Source organism: Solanum lycopersicum, chromosome 10, assembly GCF_036512215.1.
Source record: "Solanum lycopersicum chromosome 10, SLM_r2.1".
NCBI lineage: Eukaryota > Viridiplantae > Streptophyta > Magnoliopsida > Solanales > Solanaceae > Solanum > Solanum lycopersicum.
Genome location: NC_090809.1, coordinates 60,584,861 through 60,611,772, shown reverse-complemented (window position 1 = coordinate 60,611,772; position 26,912 = coordinate 60,584,861). Strand labels below are relative to the sequence as shown.

The 26,912-nt window shown below is 31.8% G+C and overlaps 5 protein-coding genes across 6 annotated transcripts; 1 reads left to right on the top strand and 4 right to left on the bottom strand.

Moving 5' to 3' along the window:
* Positions 1 to 477: 477 nt before the first annotated feature.
* Positions 478 to 2,114, bottom strand: LOC101253736 (protein MIZU-KUSSEI 1-like). Its single transcript, XM_019216007.3, has 2 exons — positions 1,257 to 2,114; positions 478 to 518 (listed from the first exon to the last, which is right to left on the bottom strand). The coding sequence occupies exon 1, from the start codon at positions 2,025 to 2,027 to the stop codon at positions 1,260 to 1,262; it is 768 nt and encodes a 255-aa protein (XP_019071552.1). The 5' UTR covers positions 2,028 to 2,114; the 3' UTR covers positions 478 to 518; positions 1,257 to 1,259.
* Positions 2,115 to 6,269: 4,155 nt separating this feature from the next.
* LOC101253437 (ribonuclease III domain-containing protein RNC1, chloroplastic) lies at positions 6,270 to 11,183 on the top strand. The gene is made up of 5 exons (XM_004249208.4): positions 6,270 to 7,255; positions 8,679 to 8,883; positions 9,416 to 9,616; positions 10,108 to 10,194; positions 10,437 to 11,183. Exons 1-5 carry the CDS (start codon positions 6,285 to 6,287, stop codon positions 10,752 to 10,754), a joined length of 1,782 nt encoding a protein of 593 aa, XP_004249256.3. The 5' UTR covers positions 6,270 to 6,284; the 3' UTR covers positions 10,755 to 11,183.
* Positions 11,184 to 11,572: 389 nt separating this feature from the next.
* On the bottom strand, positions 11,573 to 14,653 carry LOC101259101 (MADS-box transcription factor 23-like). Its single transcript, XM_004249705.5, has 7 exons — positions 14,343 to 14,653; positions 13,567 to 13,642; positions 13,426 to 13,478; positions 12,716 to 12,815; positions 12,608 to 12,649; positions 12,125 to 12,267; positions 11,573 to 11,845 (listed from the first exon to the last, which is right to left on the bottom strand). Exons 1-7 carry the CDS (start codon positions 14,528 to 14,530, stop codon positions 11,758 to 11,760), a joined length of 690 nt encoding a protein of 229 aa, XP_004249753.1. The 5' UTR covers positions 14,531 to 14,653; the 3' UTR covers positions 11,573 to 11,757.
* Positions 14,654 to 16,249: 1,596 nt separating this feature from the next.
* On the bottom strand, positions 16,250 to 23,086 carry LOC101253141 (F-box/LRR-repeat protein At5g63520). Of its 2 annotated transcripts, none has more exons than XM_004249207.5 (10): positions 22,456 to 23,086; positions 22,096 to 22,203; positions 21,848 to 21,940; positions 21,634 to 21,765; positions 21,310 to 21,411; positions 20,983 to 21,022; positions 20,640 to 20,792; positions 18,529 to 18,710; positions 17,367 to 17,485; positions 16,250 to 16,933 (listed from the first exon to the last, which is right to left on the bottom strand). In XM_004249207.5, exons 1-10 carry the CDS (start codon positions 22,663 to 22,665, stop codon positions 16,495 to 16,497), a joined length of 1,578 nt encoding a protein of 525 aa, XP_004249255.1. In that variant the 5' UTR covers positions 22,666 to 23,086; the 3' UTR covers positions 16,250 to 16,494. The 2 variants fall into 2 exon arrangements, with proteins under 2 accessions (XP_004249255.1, XP_010312123.1); XM_010313821.4 differs by having other exon boundaries at positions 18,529 to 18,713; positions 22,456 to 22,832.
* Positions 23,087 to 23,323: 237 nt separating this feature from the next.
* LOC101252830 (xylan glycosyltransferase MUCI21) lies at positions 23,324 to 26,231 on the bottom strand. Its single transcript, XM_004249206.5, has 3 exons — positions 25,676 to 26,231; positions 25,512 to 25,589; positions 23,324 to 24,804 (listed from the first exon to the last, which is right to left on the bottom strand). The coding sequence occupies exons 1-3, from the start codon at positions 25,863 to 25,865 to the stop codon at positions 23,507 to 23,509; spliced, it is 1,566 nt and encodes a 521-aa protein (XP_004249254.1). The 5' UTR covers positions 25,866 to 26,231; the 3' UTR covers positions 23,324 to 23,506.
* Positions 26,232 to 26,912: the final 681 nt, after the last annotated feature.

The window sequence follows — 26,912 nt, the reverse complement described above, 5'->3', positions numbered from 1 at the left end:
TTATAATATATTGTATAAAATTATGTTATATCGTAATGTATTATTTTAGTTACACAAAGCTTAGATAGATTGAATTATTTTCAGTCATTAAGTAATGTTATAGATGAACAGTTTAAATGATAAAGTTATAAGAAAAGTAGAGTATGAAGTAGAATTATTACAAAAAGGTATAATAAGATCATTAAATAATAAATGAGAAGAAAATATTAAAAAAACGACGTGATCACACCAAATTAGTCGTTACATAACAAAAATTTCCATTACTACCTAAAGATGAATTTAAACGACGTAATAAAATCTAATAATAATAAAAATAAACATAATATTTAAACTAACGACACAATACAATATATAACAAATAACAACAATAAAATGCATACTAATTATTAATTTAAGAACTTTCCTGTTATTTCTCCTTTTGCCAGATTTATAAACTTCCACACATGTGATCTCTTTTCTCCTCTCGTGACAAAATAATTTTCTTTGTAAAATGAATTTGGCAACACCAAAAAACATGGCTGCAAAAAAAAAAAAAATATCTTCGTGATTAATAGCTTTTAGAAATTATTAAAATAGCACAATTGAGCATCATCGACATTGTTATAAAAATAATTAAAAGGAATCTAGTTATTAACTTATAATTAATTTAAAAGAGGAAGTGTTTGACAATAAAATTAAAAGATAAATTTCACAGTAAAATCAAAGAAAAAAATATTATAACTTTGTTTCTCTAATAATAGATGCATTAGAAAGAGATGTGAATAAAATTATATCGCAAAGACTAGTTCAACTTTTGTATTGCTGAACATATTATTATCTAAATAAAATTCTTCTGTCATTTAAGGGAAAAAAAGAAAAGAAAATGGGAAACGACTTAGAAAAAGTACGTAGGAACAGAGATTTTAAAATATATATATATTTATGGGTAAAATAATTGTTACTAGCTATAATGTGGGATTACTATGATTTAGAACCTTGTTTCAATTAAACTAATTATAATTATTAATTTTAATCTATGTCATGTGTTTTTCATAAAAACTTGGAGAAAATGAAATCAATTTCAACTATAACAAATAAACTTCTTTTCTTTAATAATGGGCGCTAATTTAAATTAGTCCAAGTTCAAAACGAATACGATATTAAATGGAAAAATAAGAACGTTTACGATAAACACCAAGGCAAACTAAATTTATTTATCCAATATAAAATAACACGCATAATGATACAAACATATATAGATTTGAATTTTTTCTTACTTTTCAAGTCCTAATAAGAAATATACTAAGCTCAGGTCCTCCATTTCCATCAAGATTCATCATATAAAAAGCTTCCGAGTCACAATTTCCTACGACTCGTTCAAAATTAGCCCTCATATACATCAACTCACCTTCCGGCTCGCCGCCCTTCCGACCATCACCCACAACCGGAATCACTCCCGCCCCAACCGACACGTTCCGCACGGTGCGCAACACATGCCTATCGGAGTCTGTGCACGCGCGGGCAAGCGCGTGCCCACACTTCCTTCCATTACAATACATGGCCCACTTGGGTTCCTGGAGTAGCCTCAATTGCCTGCTGCCACGTGGCATTTTCTCGCATTCCAATGCGATTCGGACCAGACCCGATGACATGTCTTTGACCAAAGTAGACGTTGAGATGGCGAATTCAATCAATAGACTCGGTTCTGATGACATGGAATGATCTTGAATGGCGAAGCTGACGTGGCCTCTCCTATGACCGAACAAAGTTCCGGTGACTTTCCGGCATGAATTTTGTGTAAAATGTGTAGGGAAATTAATAAACATGCATGCTGGAAGCATAGTATGGAAGGAAATAATTTTTAGAAGAGACTTGAGAAAATTAAAGTTGACTTTGACCTCACCACGATTTTTTTGATGAATAAAAGAATTAGTATACGGAGAATTGGTTGAATTTAGGTAATTTGATGGAATTATAAGCTTGTTGGAGCTATTACAACTACTTGTTCTTGGAAGGGTACTTGGAAATGTTTGTTCATATTGTTTCATTGTAAAGAAGAAAGAAAGAAATTAAACAAAAGATCAAAAAAAAAAAAAGATTGAGAGAAATTATGGAGAAAGAAAAGTTGAAAAAATGATGATGATAATGTTTGGAAGTGGGCAATTTATATAAAGGGAAAATAGTGAGAATTATGTGTTGTTTGGTTGTACAAAAATTTAAATAATGCTCATCATTCATGCATTAATTCGTATTTTTATGATTAAATAAGTTTGGAGTCAAACCTTTAGGCTAACTTATGGATGATATCATGATGAATTTGTTATTTCAAACCCTCTTTCACTGGCGTTTTATATATTCAGCGTAATTTCACAAATAATTTTTGAAAAATAGTGTAACTGATATATATGCATACGTCTTCTTTATAATAAAAAATAAAAAAATTATTTTCGATAGATTATTAACTCAAATAATATTACAATAACAATAACATACTTAGTAAAATTAATATTCCATAAATAAAGTATGAAGAGAACATAATATATGCATGTCTTATCACTATCTCATAAAAACAAAGCATCAACTCAAATATTATACGAGAAATCAAACCTTTTTCACTTAAAAATTTAACTTAATTTAATTTAATTTATTTGCGTAAAATTCGAACTTATGACCAATAAAGTAATACTAATAATATTAAAAATAATTTAAGTTACCAATTACATTAAGTTATTAAAAATGTTAAATCATGTAAAAGAATTTATATTGTCAGGATTTTTTTTTTTAAATAAATTTTTTTAAAGAGGGGTGATGATTAAGGGCCCGTTTGGATGGGCTTAATAAAAGCAGCTTTAAAAAAGTACTTTTGAAAGTGCTGAAACTTATTTTTAAAATAAGCAGTTATGCGTTTGGATAAAAGTGCTGAAGTTGTTATGTCAAACGTGAATAGGGAAAAATAGAAGAAAGAGATGTTAGGGTTATATGGGTAATTTGGAGATTGTATAAAAATATTAAGGGAAAAAACATAAAAATGTGGTCAACTTAAAACAACTTATAAGCTAAAAAAGCACTCCTACCCCAGTTTTTAAATTTTGGCTTAAAATAAATTTTTTTTAAACTTAAAATAAGCTATTTTGAATATTGCCAAACAGTTAAATAAGTCAAAAACCAACTTTTAAGTCAGTTTGACCAGCTTTTAAGGTGAGCTAAACATGCTCTAAGTGGTCCTTCAAATGGTTAATCAAGATTACACGTGCTGCTTTTGATGATTATAAATTATAATCTACCGAAAGCTTTTTGTGCCTTTGCCGGCGTGATTTGATCTTGCTTAAGAATGAACGGCTAGGATTCCTTCAGGAGATGGAGCATGAGTACTTTGGTGGACTCGCCCAATTATTCAGTGCGTGTCCGTCGAAAAAAATTTTATATCCCAAAGTGTTAAAGCCCGTTAAAATTAGCTTTTAAAAAAGTAATTTTTAAGTCAAAAATAAAAGGCATAATACATAAATATGATCATTAAATTGGTGTTAGTTGATAAATATGATCTTTTTTGAATATACACAAATAAAAACTTAAATTTGTATAAAATTGAACATGTAGACACACGTATCCTACATATGACCTGATACACGTAGTACGCAAACTTTTCATGCAAGGTGTCATGTAGTACATGTGTGACTACATGTTCAATTTTATACAAGTTTAAGTGTTTACTTTTGCACATTCAAAATTAAGGGTCATAGTTGTCAACTGATATCAAGTTAAGGTCATGTTTATGTATTATGTCAAAATAAAAAAGTCAAATTGAGATGATGTTAAATTAAAAAATAAAAAGTAGGGGGAATATCTACTTTTGATTTTTGACTTATTCAAATAATTTTAGACTTATTTTAAGTCACTTAACCTTGCCAAAAACTTTTGAAGTCATTTTTGTGCACTTTCAAAACTAAAAACTGACTTAAAAATAAATTTAACCAATTTTTAAGTCAATTGAAATATCCTCTTAATAAAAATATTTTTACACCTCTTCAAAGTTCCAAGCTTTCTGCTTCCTTGTAAGTCAAACTTATAATTTTAAAAGTTAAAAATAAAGAGCGTTTACTGTTCAAGCAACTCTTTTTTGTAGCATTTTAAATATTTGGTACATACTAACTAGATCACTAGTCACCCTCCCCCTCCCCCCACCCCCAAAAAAACAAAAAACAAACTAGATCATATCTATATTCAGTTTGACAATTTCCAACTAAATTAATTATGTGGTTATTTTGATGAAAACAAAGCACATATTGAAGGAGATGACATCATTGACATGCATGTATGAGGAGCATGCAGATTAAGGTCAAATATAATGCAAATTAGTAGGTTCACGAACGGCGAAGATATATATATTCTCACTCATTTTTTTTATTTATTAATAAAAAAAATTTCATCTAATATTAGACTTATTCTTTTAAAAGTTACTCATATTTAAAGCATCTTTTCACAACAAAATAAAGTGTAACTCATCCGAATAAGATCAATTGACATAGATTATAGACAGAGAGGATGAAAAAAAAATATAGGAATTTCCCCCGAAGATAAAGGATCCTCTTCCATAAAGGAAGTTCAGTCTTTATTATGCCTAATCAAAATAGGTTAAAAGCGCATCGGAACTGTCAGTTGCTATTTAGTCTCGTCTAAGAATTTAATCTCTTTATTCCTTACTGTTTTTTCAAAAAAAAAAAAAGAGTCAATGTACAATTGAGACTTTCGACGTCGAGCCTCACAAATAAAAAAACCTCATTAATATGCTTTCTTATCATTTAAATAATTAGTCCATAGTAAATTAAGAAAAAAGAAAATCTCTAATTACATATTTCAGCCAAATTCATGTTGTTCTCGTTCAATCGTTGCTATAACAATTCAACTAAATACGTAATCAAAATCTTCATCTTAAACATTTAATTAATATTGGGACGGTTCAAAAATAGGCCTTGTATTATGGCCAATCAAATTGGTAAACTAACCCAATTATAAATTATATTTAAGGACATGATTAATCAATTGACCTTAATTATCTCTGAGATCAGACATTAATCGTATTTTCTTGAAGCATTTGTCATCTTCATTTGACTCAATATATATTCACATTAGAAAATTAAATAAAATAAAACACGTCATGGAGGCCAATATTTTCAACCAAATATAAAATTTAAAACCGTAACATAGTATAATTAATAAGGTATGTCAAAATCGTGATTACTAAATCGATTGAGAAATTAAAATTCAACAAAATATAAAATAAAGTATTTTTATATTTTATTTCGAAACTATTAACTCTTACCCATGAATCAAACACCCTCGTGGCGTAAGAGACAAAGGAATTACTAATTGTCTTCCTAATAAAGTAAATTTTGTCTTCTCAATATGTTTTAGAGACAAATAATTTTATATAAGAAAAAGAATAGTAAATATTAGAGCTAATATATGATGAAAATTATTTAGGAATAAACAAATAAGCACAGGGTTTGATAAAATAAATTAGTTAGACATGCAAACGTAATGCACTAATCGTGTGATTAAATTTAATCCACAATATATAGTATATGGACTCGTCGTCATTAACGTGACTAATTAAGTTAGGATTAGACTACATGCTAATAATTTATTTTGAAAATCATTTGTTAAGAAGAAATGAGTTAATAGCATTTTTAATCCCTCAATCAATGATAAGTTTTAAATTTTGACTTTATAAGTATATTTAATTTTTAATTATTTTAACTTTCCACTTTTGCTAAAAAAAAAAAACTATGAGCATTTTAAAAGATGGAACGATCAACAATAACAACATATTTATTTAAATTTCATAAATAGAATATGAAGACGTGGTGTTTACGTAATTACGTGGTCTTAATTTATCTTATAAGGTTGGAGAGTGACTATTTCCAGTAGATTCTTGATAACTTAACTATACTGAAACAAATAAAGATAGAAAAAAAGAAATTAGGTCAAAATACCAAATAAAAGTGTATATCATTGTTTTTCATCCCTAAAGAGGTGTATATTTTTCTCGACTCTTTTTTCATAGTAATATGAAACAATAGTATTATTGAAATAGATACAAAAATCACTTTAAATCTAAACAAAAAAGAAAGCATTAAACGATTTTTCTTATTTATCATATCTTTGATGGACAAAATAACGTGATACTTGTTGTTAGTAGAAAGTAACAGATATCTAATTGAATTAATTGAGATATGCGAAAACGGATCTAGATACCACAATAATTTAGAAATGCAAAGGTTGTCAAAAATAACTTGACCCGAAAAATGGATCCAAAACCAGATCCTAATTCGACCCGATTCTCCTCAACCTATCGTCTGCCCTTATCCCCTTCTCTGTTTCCTGTTTCTATCTTCTCTACCAAAAACCCTGCAAAAACCTCCTTCAAATTCTGGAAAAATCTTAATTTTCATCAATTTTATCAATTTCAGCAAGTTTCTCAGACACCCTTTTCATTATACATAACTATGGAATTATGTTCATCTTTCAAACCAAACTCATTTGATCTCTCCTTCTCATCTTCATTGTCACACTTTTCTATAAAAACCCATGTAAAAAGTTCCAATTTTGGTCCAAGATTTCATCTTTTAGCAGTTGCAGTAGACCCAAAAGGGCTCCCTCAAAATAGTCCCCAAAGACTTCTCAAAGAATTAGCTGAGCGTAAAAAAGTAGTATCCCCCAAGAGAAAAGTACCCCCCAAAAGATTCATACTAAAACCCCCTTTAGATGATGCTAAGTTAGCTGAAAGATTTCTCAATAGCCCACAATTGTCTTTAAAGTCATTTCCACTTTTGAGTTCTTGTTTACCATGTTCAAGACTTAATAATGCTGATAAAACTTGGATTGATGAGTATTTGATTGAAGCTAAACAGTGTTTAGGGTACCCTTTAGAGAGTTCTGAAAGTTATGGGGATGATAATCCAGCTAAACAATTTGATACTTTGTTGTATTTAGCATTTCAACATCCTAAGTGTGAGAGGACTAATGCTAGGCATGTAAGGTCAGGACATTCAAGATTGGGTTTTTTAGGGGAATATGTTCTTGAATTGGCGATGTGCGAGTTTTTCTTGCAGAGGTATCCTAGGGAGTCTCCTGGTCCAATGAGGGAAAGGGTGTATGCGTTGATTGGGAAAAGGTATATGCCTAGGTGGATTAAAAATGCAAGCTTGCAGAATTTGATTTTCCCATATGATGATATGGATAAGTTGAAAAGATTGGATAGGGAACCGCCGGTCAAGTAAGTTGATATCTTGGTTCTTTGATTGGCATTTGATTGTTGCTATTTTAAATTCAGTTGGATACATAGCGTAGAAAATCTCTGAACTCTATTAGTTTTAATTCATCATTTCATGTACTTGCACATTTTTTAGGTGGAACTGTGTAATTGTATTCATTTGGTTTTGTTTCGTCATGTCATACTCTTGAGCTATTTATTAGTAATCCTTGTGTATGCATTACACTTCAGCAACACTATATTCCCCCACTTCTGAGCAGTCAACAGTAGATACTGGTTTCTTACTTCTTTCCTTGATAATCTTGCTAATGTAGCGTTTCTTAGTTGAAGAAAGAAAATAATGATCGACCTCTAAACACCATTGTCTATGGTTTTACTTCCTAAAGTATGAGGTTTATTACACAATCCAAGTAGGCTTAGGTGCAGGATATGGCAATGACTAAAACATTGTTTTATGATAATAGTACATGGAGTGGAAGTATCACAATAATTCTGCAGAACACAAAAGAATGTGATGTTGTTAGGAAGAGAAGAACTTTCATCAAGACTGTGTACCTAGTGGGTCAACTTAGTCTTGAAAAAGTTGTTTTCATATAGTCTTGATCTGATTAGTGATAAAAGTAGATGTATCAACCTTTTAATCCATGTCCCTATAAGAGGTTAGGATGCATTAAGCTATTTATGTATTAAGAGGTCATTCTGGTTCACGAGTTTCAACAGCTGCCGTCCCATTTTTGAAGACATCATAATGAACAAACAAGAATTCCTCTTGAAGAAGATTTCTTCCATTGCCAAATTATGTTATACTTTGAAATTTAAACTGTTATGTAACTAGTCCACAAGTAGGGGCACTGCACGAGTACAATGCAGAAATTATAGAATTTTGGACCACATATTCTAAATTTTTTGTTTGAAACAAAAATCCTTGCAACACAATATGTTTGAACGTGATTTGTCCAGCCTATTCTAGTGGGATGAACTGTAATTGTAGAATGTTTACTGTGGTGCTGGATTAGGAGTCTACTTTATATTGTTAGTGGTATTTTGATATTTTTCTTATTTCACATTATTATCAAATAGTATTACATATTTTTCACTAACTTGCAAGATCTGACGATTAGTTGTTTAAAAGATTTTTACTTCTTTGTTTATTAATGTCAAAGAATGCATTTTAAGATACAACGGCTCATCAACCTTACATGGATATTTTTGTGTATCAATACTTCACTTTGAAACTTCCCACTTATATAATGGTAATGGATATATTTCAAAGAAGAATTCTCATTTGTTAGAACCTGTGTTATGATGCTCTTCAGTGTCCTGATCTTTTTTATCCGCATGGTTTTTGTTTTTCGGTGATGCTAATTAGTTATCTATCTACTTTCACTTTCTCATACTGGCTTGGATTCCATGATTGTCTTGGCAGATCTGTGTTCTGGGCTTTGTTTGGAGCAATATACTTGTGTTTTGGAATGCCTGAAGTTTATCGGGTCCTATTTGAAGTGTTTGGAATGGATCCTGAGGCTGAAGACTGCCAGCCCAAATTGAGAAGACAGTTGGAAGATGTAGACTATGTCTCAGTAGAATTTGAAGGCAGAAAGCTTAGCTGGCAAGATGTTGCTACTTACAAGGCAAGATCTGAATCTTTTATCTCATGTAAATGTATAATTTACTCACTCGATCTTAAAGAGTCATCTTTTTTGGATTAAAGCCTAATAACTTAAAACACTGCAATAAGCAACAATTTTAGCCTCCTTTTGAAGAAAAACAAGGCAAAGAGTAGGTAGAAAGAATGTAACTTCAGTTCGCAACTTTCAAAACTCTCTTGATGCCTTTTTTAACTCTTCAAATTTACCTTATTAAAAAGTAGGGAGAAGGAATAAGTCCCTTTACTGGTATTGGGCGCATTGTAAATGTTGAGAATCATATGCCAAAAGCTAGTGTACCTGGTACATACGTGAATCTCTTGATATATTTTTGATATGTTTTCTACTCTCTTGGTATACTTCTTGTATATCGGTGCTTGTACATCCTGCATATTAATGTATTTTTATTCACCTTAATATGAACTCAAATATATCAGTGCAAACAATTGCAACTTGAAGAAAGGAAATGACCATCTGAATTCAAATGCTTATTCATTTCTGTGTTTATGATTGACAGCCTCCAGAGGATGCTCTTTTTGCGCACCCAAGGGTTTTTAGGGCGTGTGTTCCACCAGGCATGCATAGGTTCCGTGGTAATGTATGGGATTATACGAGCAGACCTCAAGTTATGCAGACACTGGGTTACCCATTGGCTATGAATGATAGAATTCCTGAGATTACTGAAGCCAGAAACATTGAACTTGGACTTGGTTTACAGGTATTACTCTTCAGGTTGTGTTCAAACGTACACAACAACCTCTGGGGAATATGTAAAAATAACTACTTTTTGTTAGTTCGAGTCACCAAGGGAGCAAATTACCATATCAAAAAATAATTGCTTGTATGGTTTTGAAATTCTAAACTTAGTAAAACGTTTAACAAATGAGGAGTTATAGTACGAGTACAAACTGCATATGCCTTTGCAGTGTAAGTTCCTTTTTAGCCTTTTGTAATTATTAATGCCATGCAACATTAACCATCTTGCGGAAGTCGATTATCAAATCCAATTTTGTTGTTCACCCAGCTTTATGTTATTGTTCCCCTCCTTTTAGAAAGAACTTAAATTCTTTTACTCCATTTTGATTTACATCTCGTTGTCTATGGTGTTTGTTTGTATATCAGTATCATGATGTCTCTTTCCATATGTCTATCAATGAGTATTGCAAAAACTAACCTATACTGTGCATTTTTGTGCTATATAAACTGCAGCTCGCTTTCTTGCACCCGTCAAAATACAAATTTGAGCATCCAAGGTTTTGCTTTGAGCGGCTCGAGTATCTTGGCCAAAAAATCCAGGTATGTGTAATAATAATGTTTCAGTCAGATTTATTTGGTTCCGTTGCCTTTTTTGTTCCATTTTCTAGTTTGTGTTTGGTACACAATCTCAATACAGGAACATGAAGCCACTTTTCTGTTAATCGACAGGAAAAAGTACCACTTCACTCTAGTTAAAGGACCATTAATCTTGAACCAGCTCAGTTTGCTAAGCATCAAGTTTGATTGTAGAAAACGTTGATAGTTTCCATCTCATGATGCAGGATTTGGTAATGGCGGAAAGGTTACTTATGAAGCATCTCGATGCTCCTGGGAGATGGCTGCAGGAGAGACACCGCCGTGTTGTGATGAACAAATTCTGTGGAAGATATTTGCGAGAAAAGAATCTTCATCGCTTTATCATATACAGTGAGGAGGTTCAGGATGCATTCGAGCACAATCGTAGGCTCAGGAATCCGGCTACAACTTCCGTTCAACAAGCTATCCATGGACTCTCTTACGCTATATATGGAAAGCCAGATGTAAGACGCCTCATGTTTGAGGTTTTCGACTTTGAGCAAATCCAACCTAAGGCGGTATGAGTACTAACAAAGAAATGTTGTATTTTCTGTCTAGCCCAATTTTTTGGCCATGTTGTATTATCGGTTTAATCTAAACCTATGCTATCTGGTCATGATCGTTTAGCCGTTCTTTCTAAGATATGGAAATGTAAATAGAAAACATCCCTCGGAAAAGACTCACGACCTGGTAGTCTGCATAACAATATTGACAGGGGAATAGCTTTGCAATTATAATTAGAACAACATATTGCTGCGTTTTTGCTTACTAAGGTTGGACCCTACTTGGGCAAGGAGACATGCGAATTCAGAATCTAGAGTCGGGAATTAGAATAGTGATTTTTTTTTTCCCTATTGTGTTTACAGTTCATTTTATTTTTTGAACCGCGTTGTAATGCTTTTACTTAAGCTGAGGATCTATTGGAAACAGTCTTTCTATCGTTTATCGTTTAAGGTAGGGTTTGTGTACGTGCTACCCTTTCTAGATCTTATGGGATTACACCGCTTATGTTGTTGATGTGGCATGTTAGTTTTTCGATTTAGTGCAGAGGTGCCATGAAATGATGCAACTTACTACAAACTTCTAAATCCAAATGTTTTATCCTTTTATTTGAGTTAATAATAATTGATGGATTTTAGTACGATAGCAATAATATATTCAGTGAAAAAGTAACAATGGAAGCTTGGCTTATCAATGGCCAATCCTTTTTTTGAACCTTGTCAAAGATTGAACTTATATTCTTGAGGCTTCTCAAGTCTTTAAATTTGAGCCATGAAAATGGAAAACATTATGATAAAAAAGATATATCTTTAAATAAATCATACATGAAACAAACTCGTAATTAATCAGTCTCAAAAGCGGATATCAAACTTCGAACAGAAAATAAAAAAATACACAACATTCATGTGATGGTCTTACAACATTCTAGTTCTAGTAAACAGAACTATAGGTAGGGCAAAATGCCTATAGACATAAACAAAAAACAATAAATATTATGAAAAATGTGAGTTTGTATTCAAGAAAATATTAATCTAAAATCATTAGATTCTCAGAATCATTTGAAGTGCATTCAATCTGTGGATTTTTTTTCTTCTGACTTGTAGCAACTGATAGTCTGCACAAATGAAAAAAAAAAATTTACTATAAGTAATTATATATAAATCATACGATGTTAGTATATCTTGTGAGGTATATATATATATATGTATATATTTTTTTTAGTCAACAGAGAGTCTTGGAGCAATAATAAAGTTATTTTCACGTGGGGTTCGAGTAGTGAAACAATCACTAATGTTTGCAGTTAGGATAGACTGTCTATATCACACCCCTTGAAGTACGACTTTTTCGTAATAAGAAAGGAAAAAACAGAAAGAAAAAGTTGAGTTTACATTACCCTAAGCTCAAAGAAGTGTCTGAATTTTCTTCTTCAACTGATTTAAAATCACAAATTACTGTTGTATTTCCACCAGAAATTTTCCTTGCTGCTTCATAATTTTCAGGATAATGATTACATGATTTGTGGCCAAGCTCCTCAATCTTACATTAAAAATAATAATTAAAAAAAATCAAAATAGTAGACCATAATCAATATTCGAAAAAATTAAAAACAATTAAAATAAAAAAGTATTTGTTTAAGTTCCCAATTTTGAATTCATACAATTGATATATATATAATTTATAATTTAACATGTATTTTCTCTTCCATCCATCAAGATTTGAACATATATAAAAAAATCATCTCGTATTTTTGCCTTCGTACTGATGAAACATAATTTAATATAACACATTGTCTCCCTTTTTTTTTTTGCTAAAATATTCCTCCATCTAATTTAATTTCAAAAGATTAATATATGTAATTACTATAATTAAAGTGTACCTGCAGATTTGATTTTTCAAGTAGCTCCAATAGTACTTGTTCCTGAAAAATTATAGACATATTTTCAAAAGATGATTTAATTAGCAATAATTAATATTGATTAATTACCTTCTTATTCTTAACAGATAAAATGCCTTCAGTTAGTTGATGCTCTAATTGCTGCAACTCTTTGAAGTCCAGGCCATCAAGTTCTTTCCCCATCATCCTTCTTTAAAAATATGTAAAATATTCGATCGATTTAATTTATATATATTGACAATTGATGTATTAAATGGATATATCAGCTAAATTTAGACGTTTTAAAATAAACAGAGTTAATATTAATTTCCTCATACATTATTTAAGTCGAGATGATGGATCAAGATGGGTAAACGAATCGAATCATGTCAAAATCCGTCCAACTCTAACCTTTTTTTTTTGGGTTAATTTTCTTATAACTTTTTTTAATTATCAAAAAAAGCAAGAAGACTATTTTTTATTTATTTATTACTGTTATATATAACATATCAAATAATATAAAATTTAAAAATATTTTTAAAAAGTTATCATAGGTCATTCAAGGCTACATATTTAGCTCAAATCAATCGAGCTTTTCAAGAGTCAAATTAATATAGTAGTGTTTAAATTTCGAGAGTCAAAATTGTTAATTATGAATTTAACATATTTGAAAACTATATAAAAAGTACTATAATACATAACAATTGATAATTTGAAAGACATGAAAACCCGAGATTAAAGAAAAAATTATTTTATTTTCAAAATTTAAAAGATATCACGTAAATTAAAACAAAGAAAGTAACGATCTTGAAAGAGCTTACCCGGTAGCCTTTCGTAATTTTGCAACTTCAGCTTTCAAGGAATTCAATTCAGGCTGAAATTAATGAAAGGAAATATTAAGCAAATTATTGACTAATTACTTCAATATTAATTAATTAATTAATTAAGTTATAATTTAATACCTCTACCACATTTTCGATCATAGGATGCTCAAATGAATGTGAAGAACTGTTATATCTCTCCACAATTTTTTCCATACTGCACAAACACATATTAACATAAAGGAACAATAGTCAAATTAAAGGACAAATTATTACTTATTAACCAAAAAATGAAAATGTATATATAATATATCTAATAAGTTCCCAAAAAATGGATTAATCACAATCACCTTACCTAACTCTCAAGATGTTACCCAAAAAAAAAAATTAATTCCTTTAATAATTCAAATAAATAACAAAACAAATCTCAAATTAAACAACAAATAAAATGAAAAGTAAAAAAAAAAATCAGCACTCCAAATGTGTACTTTTTTTTTTTATATAGGAATAGGTGCTCGTAGATCGAACACTTTTTATATTTTCATTCGATATTAAAAAGTATTAAGTGAAAATTAACTCGATTGTTCTACATCTTTCACCAATATATAGAAGCTATTTATCATTAGTAAATTTATTTTTAATATCGTTTAGGCTCTCCAATCAAGTCAATCCCTTTTACTAATGAATAGTAATTGATTATCGACCGATAAAATTCATCCTTGCCAAAAAACCAATAAGGAAAGAGATGTACGCAGATTTTATCTTATGCAGATATAAAGTTGAATTCTGATAAACTCTCGACTCAAATAAGACATTTCAAAGCAAGTAAGAGAAAGACGTATAGTACCAAAGAAACTATAATAAATAAAAAGAAACAGTAACACAACAACAAATAATATGATAATCGAAACGTATACCTGGATTTGGAGCTAGCAAATTTATAAAGCCTATCAGTATTAGAGAAAACAATAACACCAATTTCAGCATCACAAAGAACAGACAATTCTTCAGCTTTCTTAAAAAGTCCAGCTCTTCGTTTTGAAAATGTTACTTGTCTACTACTTATATTTTCAATTTTCTTCATCTCTATTTTCCCTCTTCCCATTTTTATTTTTTAATTACAAAGTTTCAAAAAACCCTAAGAAAAATAAAATAAAATAAGAGAGGAAGAACAAGATTAAGAAGAGTTTTGGTTTAATTTTTTTTTAAAAAATAAAAATACAATGGATGTTATATAATTGTCAATGTGAACTGATTCATCATGTATTATATAGAAATAATGTTATGGTTAAGTTGAATTTTTTTGGTAAATGGTAATTAATTAATAGTATTACCTTACTTGGAAGGGAAAATATTGGAAGGAAATATTGAATTTTCTAAATGTGGTAAGGTACATTAAATATGGTTTTGCCGTCTTGCACTTCTGGTTTTCCCATTTATGGATTCTTTCTCTTTTCTATAAAAAGAATGTTTAGATTATTTCACCTTTCGATATTAGTTGTTCATTTTTCTATAAATAATTATACGATTTCCAAGAAAGATATAAAGGGGTGAAAAGTATTTTGGAAACACTCATTTTACCTTCACGAGGTAGCAGTAAAGTCTGCGTATATTTTATCCTTACCAAACATTATTTGTGGATTTCACTGGTTATTTTATTGTTGTTGTAACATGGGCGAAGCCAGCTTGGGCCTATATTTTATTTTTAAAAAAATTCAATGTATATATATTACCCCTCCATTTTATTTTATTTGAAATTTTTCGGATTTCGAAATTTAATCAAGTCTATCTTTGACCGTCAATTTTTCATAAATCATTTAAACAATTTGAATTATTGATTATTGTGACTTTTTATGTAGTTTACAAATATAGAAATTTAATTTCAAAAAAATTGAAGATTTTATGCCCAAATTCCCAATCGAACTTAAACTGTTTAACTCTAGAAAAACGAAAAGTACCTCATAAATTGGGATAGAGGGGAGTATATGTTAAACCAACTTCAACTAGTTCACGTGTATACTGATTCATATTCTGAACCTTATACTAAAAATCATGACTTCACCATTAATGTGTAAAGAAGAAAGTGGACAACTAATATGAGACAAAGATAATACCATACAGATTTAGTATCCTCATTCTTGCCAAACTTTTCATTTTCAAAGAGTAAAGGGATCTTTACACAAATAGCCAGTCAGATTCACCGTTTACTTTTGTTAAAACTAGTACACATAAATTATTCTTTGATTATATACATATTGTACGTGAAGCATACACATATTATATATCTTTGATTATATACATATGGTACGTGAAGCATATACATATTATATATCTGTCGACTATTTTTAGTTTAAGTGGTTGAGTTGGCGATTATTTAGGTTAATTCTTCTTTCCTCTTTTAGTGAGAAAGCCTGTTACTTTGGTTGCTTAACCTGTTTGGTAAGTGGTGACTATGGAAAGTGGGAAGTGGAAAGTAAAGGAAAATTTTGCAATTTCTTTCTTGTTTTGTTAAAGTAAAGAGAAAAGGAAAGAGATGAAAATCAAGGAAAGTTTAAAAATGCAAGGAAATTATCTTCTTTTTATGACCAATTCTTTGCTTGCACAAAACAAACCAACGTATTGGAACAATCCACAAAACTTAGCTAGTGTTAGATTATAACTTTTAAAAGTTTTATAGTCAAACATTTGTTTGACCATGATATTTGGTCAGATTTTGAAATTCTGATTTCAAATATTTTCAAAATCAAAAAATTAGGACAAGCCTATTTTTGGGGCTTCCCCACACACAACTTCAAAAAAGAAAAAAAAAATTACAAACAGAATGCACGACCAAAAACACAACTTGTAAAACTCGACATTTACAAGTTTCAAGTGCTAAATAGACCGGAGCTTAATATACATAAATATAAAGTTACAACAGAAGGATTAAAAGTAAGTAAAAGGCCAAATTTGGCTGTAGAACAGGCTCCAATGGCTTTGTTGAAATAAACTATAGTGCTATCATAAAATGTCAATGGCAACATGATCTGTAGCAACTACAGATGTAAATTATAATGCTTCCAGCACCTATTATGTCGATGGTGATGCAGGGGTGAATGACATAATCAGGTAGACAGTGCTATACACATGCAAACAGCAGCGTAGAGAGCTGCGTTCTTCAGACACGGGTCCATATTGGCTTAAATCTCCACGTGCAATTTCTGCAGCAGAAAAAGTTCCAGAAAAAGTAATCCCAGGAAAGTTATCCACGAAGGGTGAGCAATCAAGGATAGGTTGAAGAAAAAACTCGCCACGACCACAGCAAGAGAACATAAGACAACCAAAAACTGACTTCTTATAGGTAGAACAACCAGCATTTTGGTGGTCGAGATCTCGCTTCAGACGTGTTATGTTGTTTGATGCATTGTTGCAAGAATCACGTGTAGCATTAGCATTCGCAAGGTAGAATTGGAAGGAGTCTCCACTTCTGATTCCAACACCGTTAACATACAGATACTCCTCATCCCCTCTGCAAGATTTTATGTTAAATTACAAAATGAAAGGAAAACAAAGCATAAATAGGTCTTCAACATTGTTTAATTTCAACTAATGTTGACAGGCTTATCCACAGGTATAAAGAAGTAAAACCAAAGTATAGGAGGGCTTCATGCTTCTATTCACGGCCAGCATGCTCTACACATTATCCACCTCCCAAACAAATAACGCGATGAAAATTAAGACTAGAACTGAACACAAGGCTGAAATGATTTAATTTTACGATATACTTGATAAAAGAAAAATATTATTTCCAGTAAAACCACAAGAAGTTTGAACTTTCAAAAATAAATAATGCTTGAGCATTGAAAAGTTTAGACGACCTTCTCCATGTATGTAATCTATGAGATTTCAATATCATGAGTTGCACATTGAAAGAAGGATCAAGCTTTAGCACTATAACTTACCTTAAAACCTCATGGAATTCCTGCAAATATATCCAACTTGCTTTTTCCTTCCCAATTGAGCACTTTCTTCTTTTAGAAACTCCAATATAGAGAGCAGAACAATAAAGATCACCTCCATACTGGTGGAAGTGAAATCAGAAAGAAAAGTGAGAATTATCTTCATTGTTCCGATATGCACTGACTAAAGCTACTTAACTAAACAATTTTGAAAAAAACAATCTTCAATTCAACTTCAACTACTCCTTTTCAAACTTCAACCGAATCATGTTTAAGCAAACAAGACAACTATCTCCAACTAGGTAGTACCTTCACAAAATACTAGGCTTCACACATAATAATCTTTCTAAACCATTTAGGAATGTCCTACAATCAGAAATATAATTAGATTATCATTGCTTCACTTAGAATATACCTTTTCCATGTGACAAAGAGTCAAAAGATATTGCCATCTTCGATTTGTACAAACTGGCAGAGTGGAATGGTCTGGGATTTTGTGGGTGGGGGTATTTGAGGGTGGGAAGGGGCTAACACTTTCCCCTGAGGAATATGAATTTAACACGTGGAAAATTTTGGTGTGTCTAAGACCAATATGTAAACGTGCATCTTGCTAAACCCACCAGCCCTCTTTTCTCATGCTCTTTAGCCTGATGCCAGTGCCTCTATGTGTGTGTTGGGGGGTCAAATAAAGAGATGGAGTTATAAGATTCCGTAACCCAGCACTATCTCAATTTCAAGACTTGGTTAGTTAGCTGTGATGGAAGTATCAAAGGGAAACGGAAGACAACATATTACAATGAGACGGTGTTCAAATACACTACTCTTTCCTTTCCTCTCCTTTCATGGGAAAAACCAACTGTGGATTACTTCTTTCTAATCCTAGCTACTTAAATAGTTGGATCTAAATAACTGACTACAATCTACATTACAAGTTGTTCCCTCTGTTGCGCCGTACTGCTTACTTTGAAACCTATTCGGATGGCGCAAGATACGATACGCTTTGCTTTCTTGTTGCATGAAAATGCTTGAGCGACCGTCGGGAAAGGTCTTTAGCGGGGAAGGCAGCCGAATCGTCCATCTTATCTTAGAAATTGCCTTATTAAGGTCCCATCCTCTTAACCCTTACATTGCATTCTAGCGAGTTCTAACTTTTATTTTATCTTACCTCATCATAGATCTGATCGAACATAGTCAGACCATCAAGACTTTCAACTTGTGCTTCTCTTTTCGCCGTGAGCCAAGTAGAAAAGTCTCTAGGTCTCTCCCTGACCGCGACAGCCTTGTAGGTAGGCCCAATTTGGGCCATGCCAGGGGCTAGCACTACATGAAATTGAGTTTCCCCTACACCTGCTTCCAAGTCCAAAGAAATGGCAGCAATAATAAACATCCCAGAAATTTGACAGAGTAATCAGAAAGCAAGGCAATGATAAAATAGAAAAAAAAGTCCACAGACTGTCAATTACAGCTATGGATATATTTGATTTCTGGTTAAGAAATAATCTCTGAGCACTTGATTCTTCCAGAAGGTTAAGAAAATAATCTTTGAGCAGGAGGAGAAAGATCTCATTCCCGGCCATTGAGACTTTTTTGATAATATTCGTTGTACTTTTAAGTCGAAGAAGATGTGATAAGAGTAGCTAACTAAAATAACTTGCTAGTTGACAATACCTTCTTGTTCTGTTAGTTATGAGTTATGACTTAACTTGAGATGCTCTCTTGTTTTTTGTTAAATAGTGAATTTTTACTTGGTGTACTTAATACTGATTTAATCATGTGATTCACTAATTATGAATAGCTAAATCATGGATTAATATCTTTGTTTATGTCTTAAATTTTAAAAATTCTAGTTTCCACTTTCACTTTGTTTAAGTGATCTTATTTCAAGTTACATTCTTTATCTTTATTGTCTTTGTTCTGAGGTTAGTTATTTTCTTTCAATTTATTTTTGATTCTTTTAGTTATATTTATTCTATTGTAATATGTTTTTAATCTTTAGTTTATATTTTGTTGTCTTCACAGGAGGAATGGAAGAGTAATCCCATCTTGAAGAATGAAAGATTGAATTTACATTATACATGCAACTTTATCACAAAATATATCTCAAACTTAGAATATCTTTATAACACTATTTTTGTAATGTTGAATTTAATTTAGTCAAATTCCCGCACACATATCCATACTCGGAATGTCCCCTAAAATCTTAAAATTTGGATTTATCCGACTCTCACATCCACACCCGAATCAGAGCAACATAGTTCTAGGTCATACCCATTCAGTGTAGCTGGGAAATTGTCTTTTATCCCTTTCTTGTCCTTTAATACTTATTAGCACGTCATATTTAACGCACATGTACAAGGATAAGTGAGATGATGTCTGCTTTCTACTCTTTTGTTCATTATTAGTTAAGGAATTAATCTGATTTGAAAAGTTGAGTCAAATTTATTGCTTTCTTTGTAATTCAATGGGTAATTTGATGTTTTATCAAAAGAAAAAATTCAATGGAATTGGGAACTTCAAAGATGTTAGGCACCAAGACAAGTTAGATGTCAAGTCCTTCAAAGTTTTTAAGAGGAAAAACATGTGTATATATATCTTGAAAGACTTATAACTAACTGTGCACCCATAGAGAGATCAGAAGTGCACCTTGGGCTGTTGGTGTAAGCCAAAGCACCCACCCGCACGACTAGGGATTGGTTCTGGCTAGAACCCCAATTCATTGTTTTTTAATAATCTTTTTATTTAAAGAGCTTATTTATAACATAAAGTAAAATTGCTAGATCAGGGATTCGAACTCATGACCATCCAATACTCTTATTATAACAAAGTGAAGTTCAAGTATAAGACATATTTATATTTAATATCTTCCGTATTGTTCAATCCATTAGTGACCAAACGAATACAAAATTATCGTTAATTGTCATTGAAAGTTCTGCTAACGCCTAAATTAAGATAATATTGATGCTCTCGCGGTCCTCAAATCTTAGGTTCGCCTTTGCCTGCATCACAACTCAACAGACCACAACAGCATTAGTCAATCCTATTCCACTTGGAAGCCTACTCATTTCTTTTTGTAGTATTGTTTACTTCGGTATACACCTTCTAGAGTGTACACAGGTTTTCTCATCACTTCAATAAACTATTATCTTCTTTAATTTTTTTTTATTGTTAAGGTAAAATTATAAGTTCATTAATTAAAGAAACTAATCTATTTGGAAACAAAAGCAGTTTACAATTTAAAGCTCAATTGCAAAGTTTCAGCTGAGAAGCAACGCATACCAGGAGGATTGCCAGTATCCCTGAGAAAGGAAAGAGCAACAGCAGCGGAACTGTATTCTGCGTCATTAGAATGGTCTACTGCAGCTTCCCCTTGATATAAGAACTGTGAACCTCCTTCACCCACAATTACAGTCTCTTGGCAGAAGGCATAATCTACAAAAGGTAAAGAATGCACGAAATATAACTTGAGTTTTCGTAATGTTTATCACAGAAGCGAATAGAGAAGACTGCCTCCTTTTTGTCTTAAAACGTTGGCGATTTATGATAACAGTAAATTTAAGATTATAAAGTTTATCATGAAAGGAAAGCAAGAAAGCTTGTTGATTAGAAAGTAAAAGCTTACCCAACTTTTGAAGAACCGGTTTCATGTCAGTTTCGTGATCCTACCACCAACATGTAAATGACTTTTATGAGATTTAAAATGAACCCAAAAGAACAGCTAAATTACAAATAGAGAGCAGAAAGCAGCGAATTCCAAAAGTGTTCCCAACTTTTAATGGAATCCAGTGTGAACTGATTAGCGTGCGTGTTGTACACGTCCTGATTCCATTGGCATTAGGCTACATTTATTGCTATATCCACAATGTGTCATTGCTTTGACGTGTAAAGATAAAAGCTTCTTTCTTTTAGATAGAAAGATAAAAATAAAGATAATGAGACAACCGATTACCGAAAATAACAGAATAGCCACCGGCGATGCGGAACCAGAAACAGAGGACGAGCATTCCCTGATATTTCGCACAAGTTCATCAATCATAAGTGCTTGAGTTCCCTGACATTTGTGCTCACCGAATTAATTTAACCCATTACAAATCAAGTTAGCACAATTTCCATTTAGATCGGAACTAGTAGTTTGTTTCATATCCCAAGTAGGAAGTTCATAAAACTGAATTCCATAATTTGAAATCAACTCCACAGTAAAAGTTAAGCATCCTCTCAATATCACAGATTTATTTCTAAAATATGTTAGGGTAATATTAAAGGAAAATGTTACCCGAGTTTTCGATAACAAAGGGATCAAACTGACTTTCAATCCTGGCAAGAAACCAACGGTAAGTAAAACTCCATGGTTCTCATTCACATGATCAGGATGATCCTCGTCATTCTCAATAAATTGCCATTGAACCTGGAGAATATCTTCAATTCTCATAACAAAAGCATACAAATTTGACCCCAAAAATTATTTTTGTCTTAGCCTCTAAACTGACCTCTTTAAATTCATCATCAACAGCATTGCAACCGAAAATTCCTTGAGATATCAGAGTAACAATTGGAATTCTGGACCCTAATTTTCCAGTTATCTGCAAAATAAGAACATCCATTATCATACAACTTCATATAGAGCTTATTTCTAATGTAATCAAGAATATAACTTTTGCGTTTGAAAATGCAAATAGATTTAAAAGGAACTATACATATGATCTTTAATCAATTTAAAAGATAGAAGAGCACATACGAGCTGGTGAGCTTGTTGCAAGCTAAAAGAAGGACCAACGGAAGCAATGGCGAACTGAGGTCGAATAGGTTTCGACAAAACCTTGTCAACAGCCTCATTTACAGCATCCTACATCAGAATTGAATTTGTAAGTCATTCACTCTAGAGAAATTCAAGCAAATGTAACAATTCTTCGTAAGCATAGGCGAATTCAGGATTTAAACTAAACAGTTTCAAATTTAAAGGTGAACTTGGTACATTTCAAAAGTTATGAATTTAGACCTAATTGTTGCAATTTTACTGAATTCTTATGCATAAATTTATATTCGGTGTAGAAAAAACAGAATTCAGATGAACTCGATTATAAGTTCAGACTAGAACCTGGAGAGAAGGATTGATAGATAGAGCAGACGAGAGGTTAGGGAGAGAGAGGAGGCTAGTGATAATGAGGTTCCATGAGCGGTTAACACAAGCGGCGTTTGCACAGGCTAAGGCAGGAAGACGAGAGAGGATGTTATGGAGAAGATCGTCATTGATTGCATCAATCGTTGTTTCCATCTCCACCGCCGTACTCCGACTCAGTTCCTCCATTTCACGGTGGTCGGGAATTGAATTTCGAACTCCACCGTCGCGTCTATGAGTCGGTAATCAGCGGCAAAGCCCCAACCGTTGGTAAAAAAGTAGTACTAAAAGGTCATAAAAGAATTGTCTGGAATTATATTTGTGAAAGTAGAGACAAAAAAGAATACGCTTTTTTTCGAGTTTCATACGTTACTTATTCTATTTATATCTAAGTGAATATCATAACTTGATGTATTTCAGATTTAAACTATCACTTTATTGCGTTAAACACATCATCGTATTGAGAGTATTAAGTTAGCCAACTCAATGTTGATTGGAAAAAATATCTAGAATTATAAATAACATGAAGTATGAAACACGAAAAAAAGTGACGATTATGTTGTATTTTCAATGTGATAGTGAATTTGATACCAGAAAAGCATAGAACCACAAAGGATCTACCGTACAAGAGGACCTATTTCTACTAATCAAATCTATAACTTCCGTGATCGCATGACAATAACTTCAACAATTATGACAAGGTTCTCAACGTGACAACAACTTTACCAACTATGACATGACTTTTATCTCAAAGTACTAGTAGATATCCAGAATAAGAATAAGAATCAAACTAACATATAAATTGCAAAAGAATCACAACTTCACAAATCATTAGGAGAAAAAAAAATGAAGTGAATGAAGTATATAGCAAAATGTATTTTTCCTACTTGATTTACAACAAATGCAAAATGATCTATACAAAAAAAAAGTTGCTTTTTTTTTCTTGCGAGTATTGATGTACAACTCTTAAGAACTATAAACTAATGAGATAATTCCCGTCCACTCCAGTAACCGAAAAGATGGAAAAGGATTACTGATTTTGATGATGAAGATGACCATTCTTCTTTGCCATAGAATAGTAATACGCACGAAGCAGTCTCTTATGGAACCTTCGAAGGTTCAACTTCACATTTTGACGATCAAGGTAGATCTTTTTCGTGAACTCCCATCCTCTGTTGTTCACACTATCGGGGTCTGTAAGAACAGGATCAGTTTTCTCGTACTCGTTGTACAAAGAGCTTTCTTGTGGAAGGATTTTGTAGCCAATGTACCTGAGACCTAACTTCCTTGCTGGTAGTCCATAGTATGTATCTGCTGCCCAATCTGTTCCTAGCGGAATGATTTGGATGAAAGCAGAATCAGGCCTCATGAAAAGGAAATGAGTCATAGCAGCACCGTGAACTCCAATCATAACATCACTGGAATTAAGAGCTCGATAGATTCTTGCTAGCTCAGTCGTTCGTTGAGGCCTCAAAACTTCCACTTGGAACCCAATACCTTGTGCCATTTTAACTAATGAAGCTTCATTGAGTATAGCTCTTGAATCGTTTCTAGCTATGATGACTACTTTAGGTTTCTTCACGTCCAGCTTTTCTTCAGTCGTTTCTATCTTTGTCTTAGCTGACGGTGAAAAAGCAGATATATTCTTATCCAATTGTGTTTCATGTTCCTCTTCTTGGATCAAACCTCTAATTCGAGGCAAATAAGCTCGGTCAAGCATGTCTCGGAAATCCCTAATGGTCTTGTTTGTTCCCATCAATGAAGCATCAATAGTTAGCTCATCGTGGATCTTTAAACCAACTACAGCCTCAGGGAAGCAATGAGTCCTGTTATCGCCTCTAAAGTCGATAATAGGATATTCAGTGAGGTGAGGAAGTATGTTCTCGTACTTTGAGATCCACCAATCATGATACTCGAGTATTACAAACACAACTTTCTTGTTGAAATGCTGAGAAGTTATGTAAAGAGGCATAATCCCATCGTTGAATTCGTGGTAAAGATTACCAGTGTAACCTCCAGTAGAGAAGAACACAGCAGGCACATCATGTTGAACATCACACTTCTGATGAATAGCAGAATTCTCTCCCTTTGTAACAAGGTTCAACTCATCAATGGTGTCCATCACACTTTTTTCCCATTTCCGAGTATACGGCTTAATCTTTTCGTGTTGGAATATCTCATCATTTTCACCAGAGGCCCCAATAACTTGACTGCCATAACCGTTGCTTCTGTAGAGGGTAATTGTGGAGGAAACAGAATCTGTTCTTACATCCCCTTTCATCACACAGATATCGGAACGAATGCTACTTCTATCACAGCAAATTGACCCTACATTATGATGAAAAAAAATCTCTCAACAATTGAAAAAGAGAAGTTGGTAAAACTAAAAAGCAAGCATTAAGATTGATATTGTGCTCTAACTATGCCTTTCAAAACAATATCAGATTACAACACACACAACAACAACAACAACAAAATAACATCAATAACTATGCGTCATTCCCAAACAAGTCGGGGTTGGTACGTATGAATCCCCAGTTCTTCATATAAGCTCATTTTCTATAATCATCAAACTAAATAATCCTACATCCCACTCTATTTCAATTTGTTTATCTTACTTTTCCTTTTAGTCTATTTAAAAAAAAAAATTTTTTTTTGGCAACTCATTAACACAAACATTCCACGTAACAAGCTTAAGATCACATTTGGTGCATTCTACTTATTTATGACCACGTGATTCAAAAGTTTCTTACTTTTTAAAGTTCATATCAAGTCAAAACCAAACAAACAAATTTGAAACGGTGGAGTAATAGATGTTATAAATCTTAAAAGAAAGAAACTTGCTTTCCTCTTCAAAAGCAATCAAAGGGCTAAAGCCTATAAACCACCTATGGTGATAAGATGAAAATTTTCGAACATACTTTATCAAAAAAATTGGGAATCTTCAGAAGAAAAAAAAACACCCTTTCTGCTGTAGCAAATATTATACAAAAAAAAAAAAAAACAGATGAACATAAAAGCAACTAAATACTAACCATTAGAGACAGAGGAACAAACAGAAGCATATACATCTGATGTAGAAACAACCCCTTCATCTTCAAAACCAAATGAATCTGCAAAATACACCACAAAACATTAAAAAAAGAGAAACAAAGCAGAAAAAGAGTTGAAAAAAGAGAGAAGAAAGAAAGAAACTTACATAAAAGAGAAAGAGTAGGAGCAGATGGGAAGAAAAGAGGAGCTAAAATAAAGCTAAAAGACATAAAAGATAGAAAAACAAGAAACAAAAGCTTAGGTCTTGCTACTCTTTTGCTGTTTTCACAAACAAAAGGAACATCCCCTTTTCTCCATTGATGATATCTCTGGTAATACACCATTTTCTTCAACATAAAACAGCTTTAAAATATGAACTTTTTTTTTTGTAATAAAAGAAAATCTTTTGATATTTATAATCTTTGAAAAGTTTACTTGAGGAAAGGTTTTTGCTGGGGTTCAAGGTTTGCTGTGTGCTATTTGGAATCTTCAAATGAGAGCTGTCAATTTAAGGAGAAATGGAGAAAAATAATAACTAACACAAGATTAAAATAAGTCTATCTTAAATTTATCATATATATTTTAAATTATAAATTATAAAAATATAAATTTTATTTTTGAAAAAATTTATTTAACTCTCGAAAAATATAATATGATATGATTTAATTTTTTTTTTAACAGTCAAAGGCGTGTACAATTGGTAAAGGAATTTTTTTTTTCTTGGCTGGCTGGCTGGCTTAGACGGGTTCTTAACATGCTACAACTTGGAAAATAGGCGTGTGTTATGAGTCAATGACTATGAGGCTGCGGTTTTGTGTAACTCCTAATTTAATTTGGAATCGAATTTAATAAAAAAAGAAATTTTTTTAATTTTATAGTTTTAAATTAAAGTTATGTCAAATATATTAAAAGATCCTTTAATTTTTGGTCTTAAACTATTATTAAAAAGAGAAAGGGCTCATTCTTTTTTAAATAAACTAAAAAAACATACGGATATTCATTTTTAAACGGGGAGATTATATTTTTTCTGTCTCAACTAATAGTGATCTTTTTAAATGTGAATAGGATAAATATATTAAAAAAGATCGAAATAATTTAATTCCTATTATATATAAATATAAAATAATTTTAATTATATTATAAATAATATATTTTTTTATCTAAACGTATTAGTTCTATTGATTGATAAGAAGTTTAAAAAGTAACGAACTATATTATGAATATCAAATTGTTCTTATTAAAGTTACGATAGTGCTTATTATTACGTGAATTTTTTTTCATAGAAAAATGTTAAGTGAAATCTTGTGTTTGCTACATAGAATAGTTGTAAAATAAGGAAATATTACATCCTTTTTAGATAAATATTTTTTTTAAAAAAACGTCACTCAAATTGAAAAAGAAAA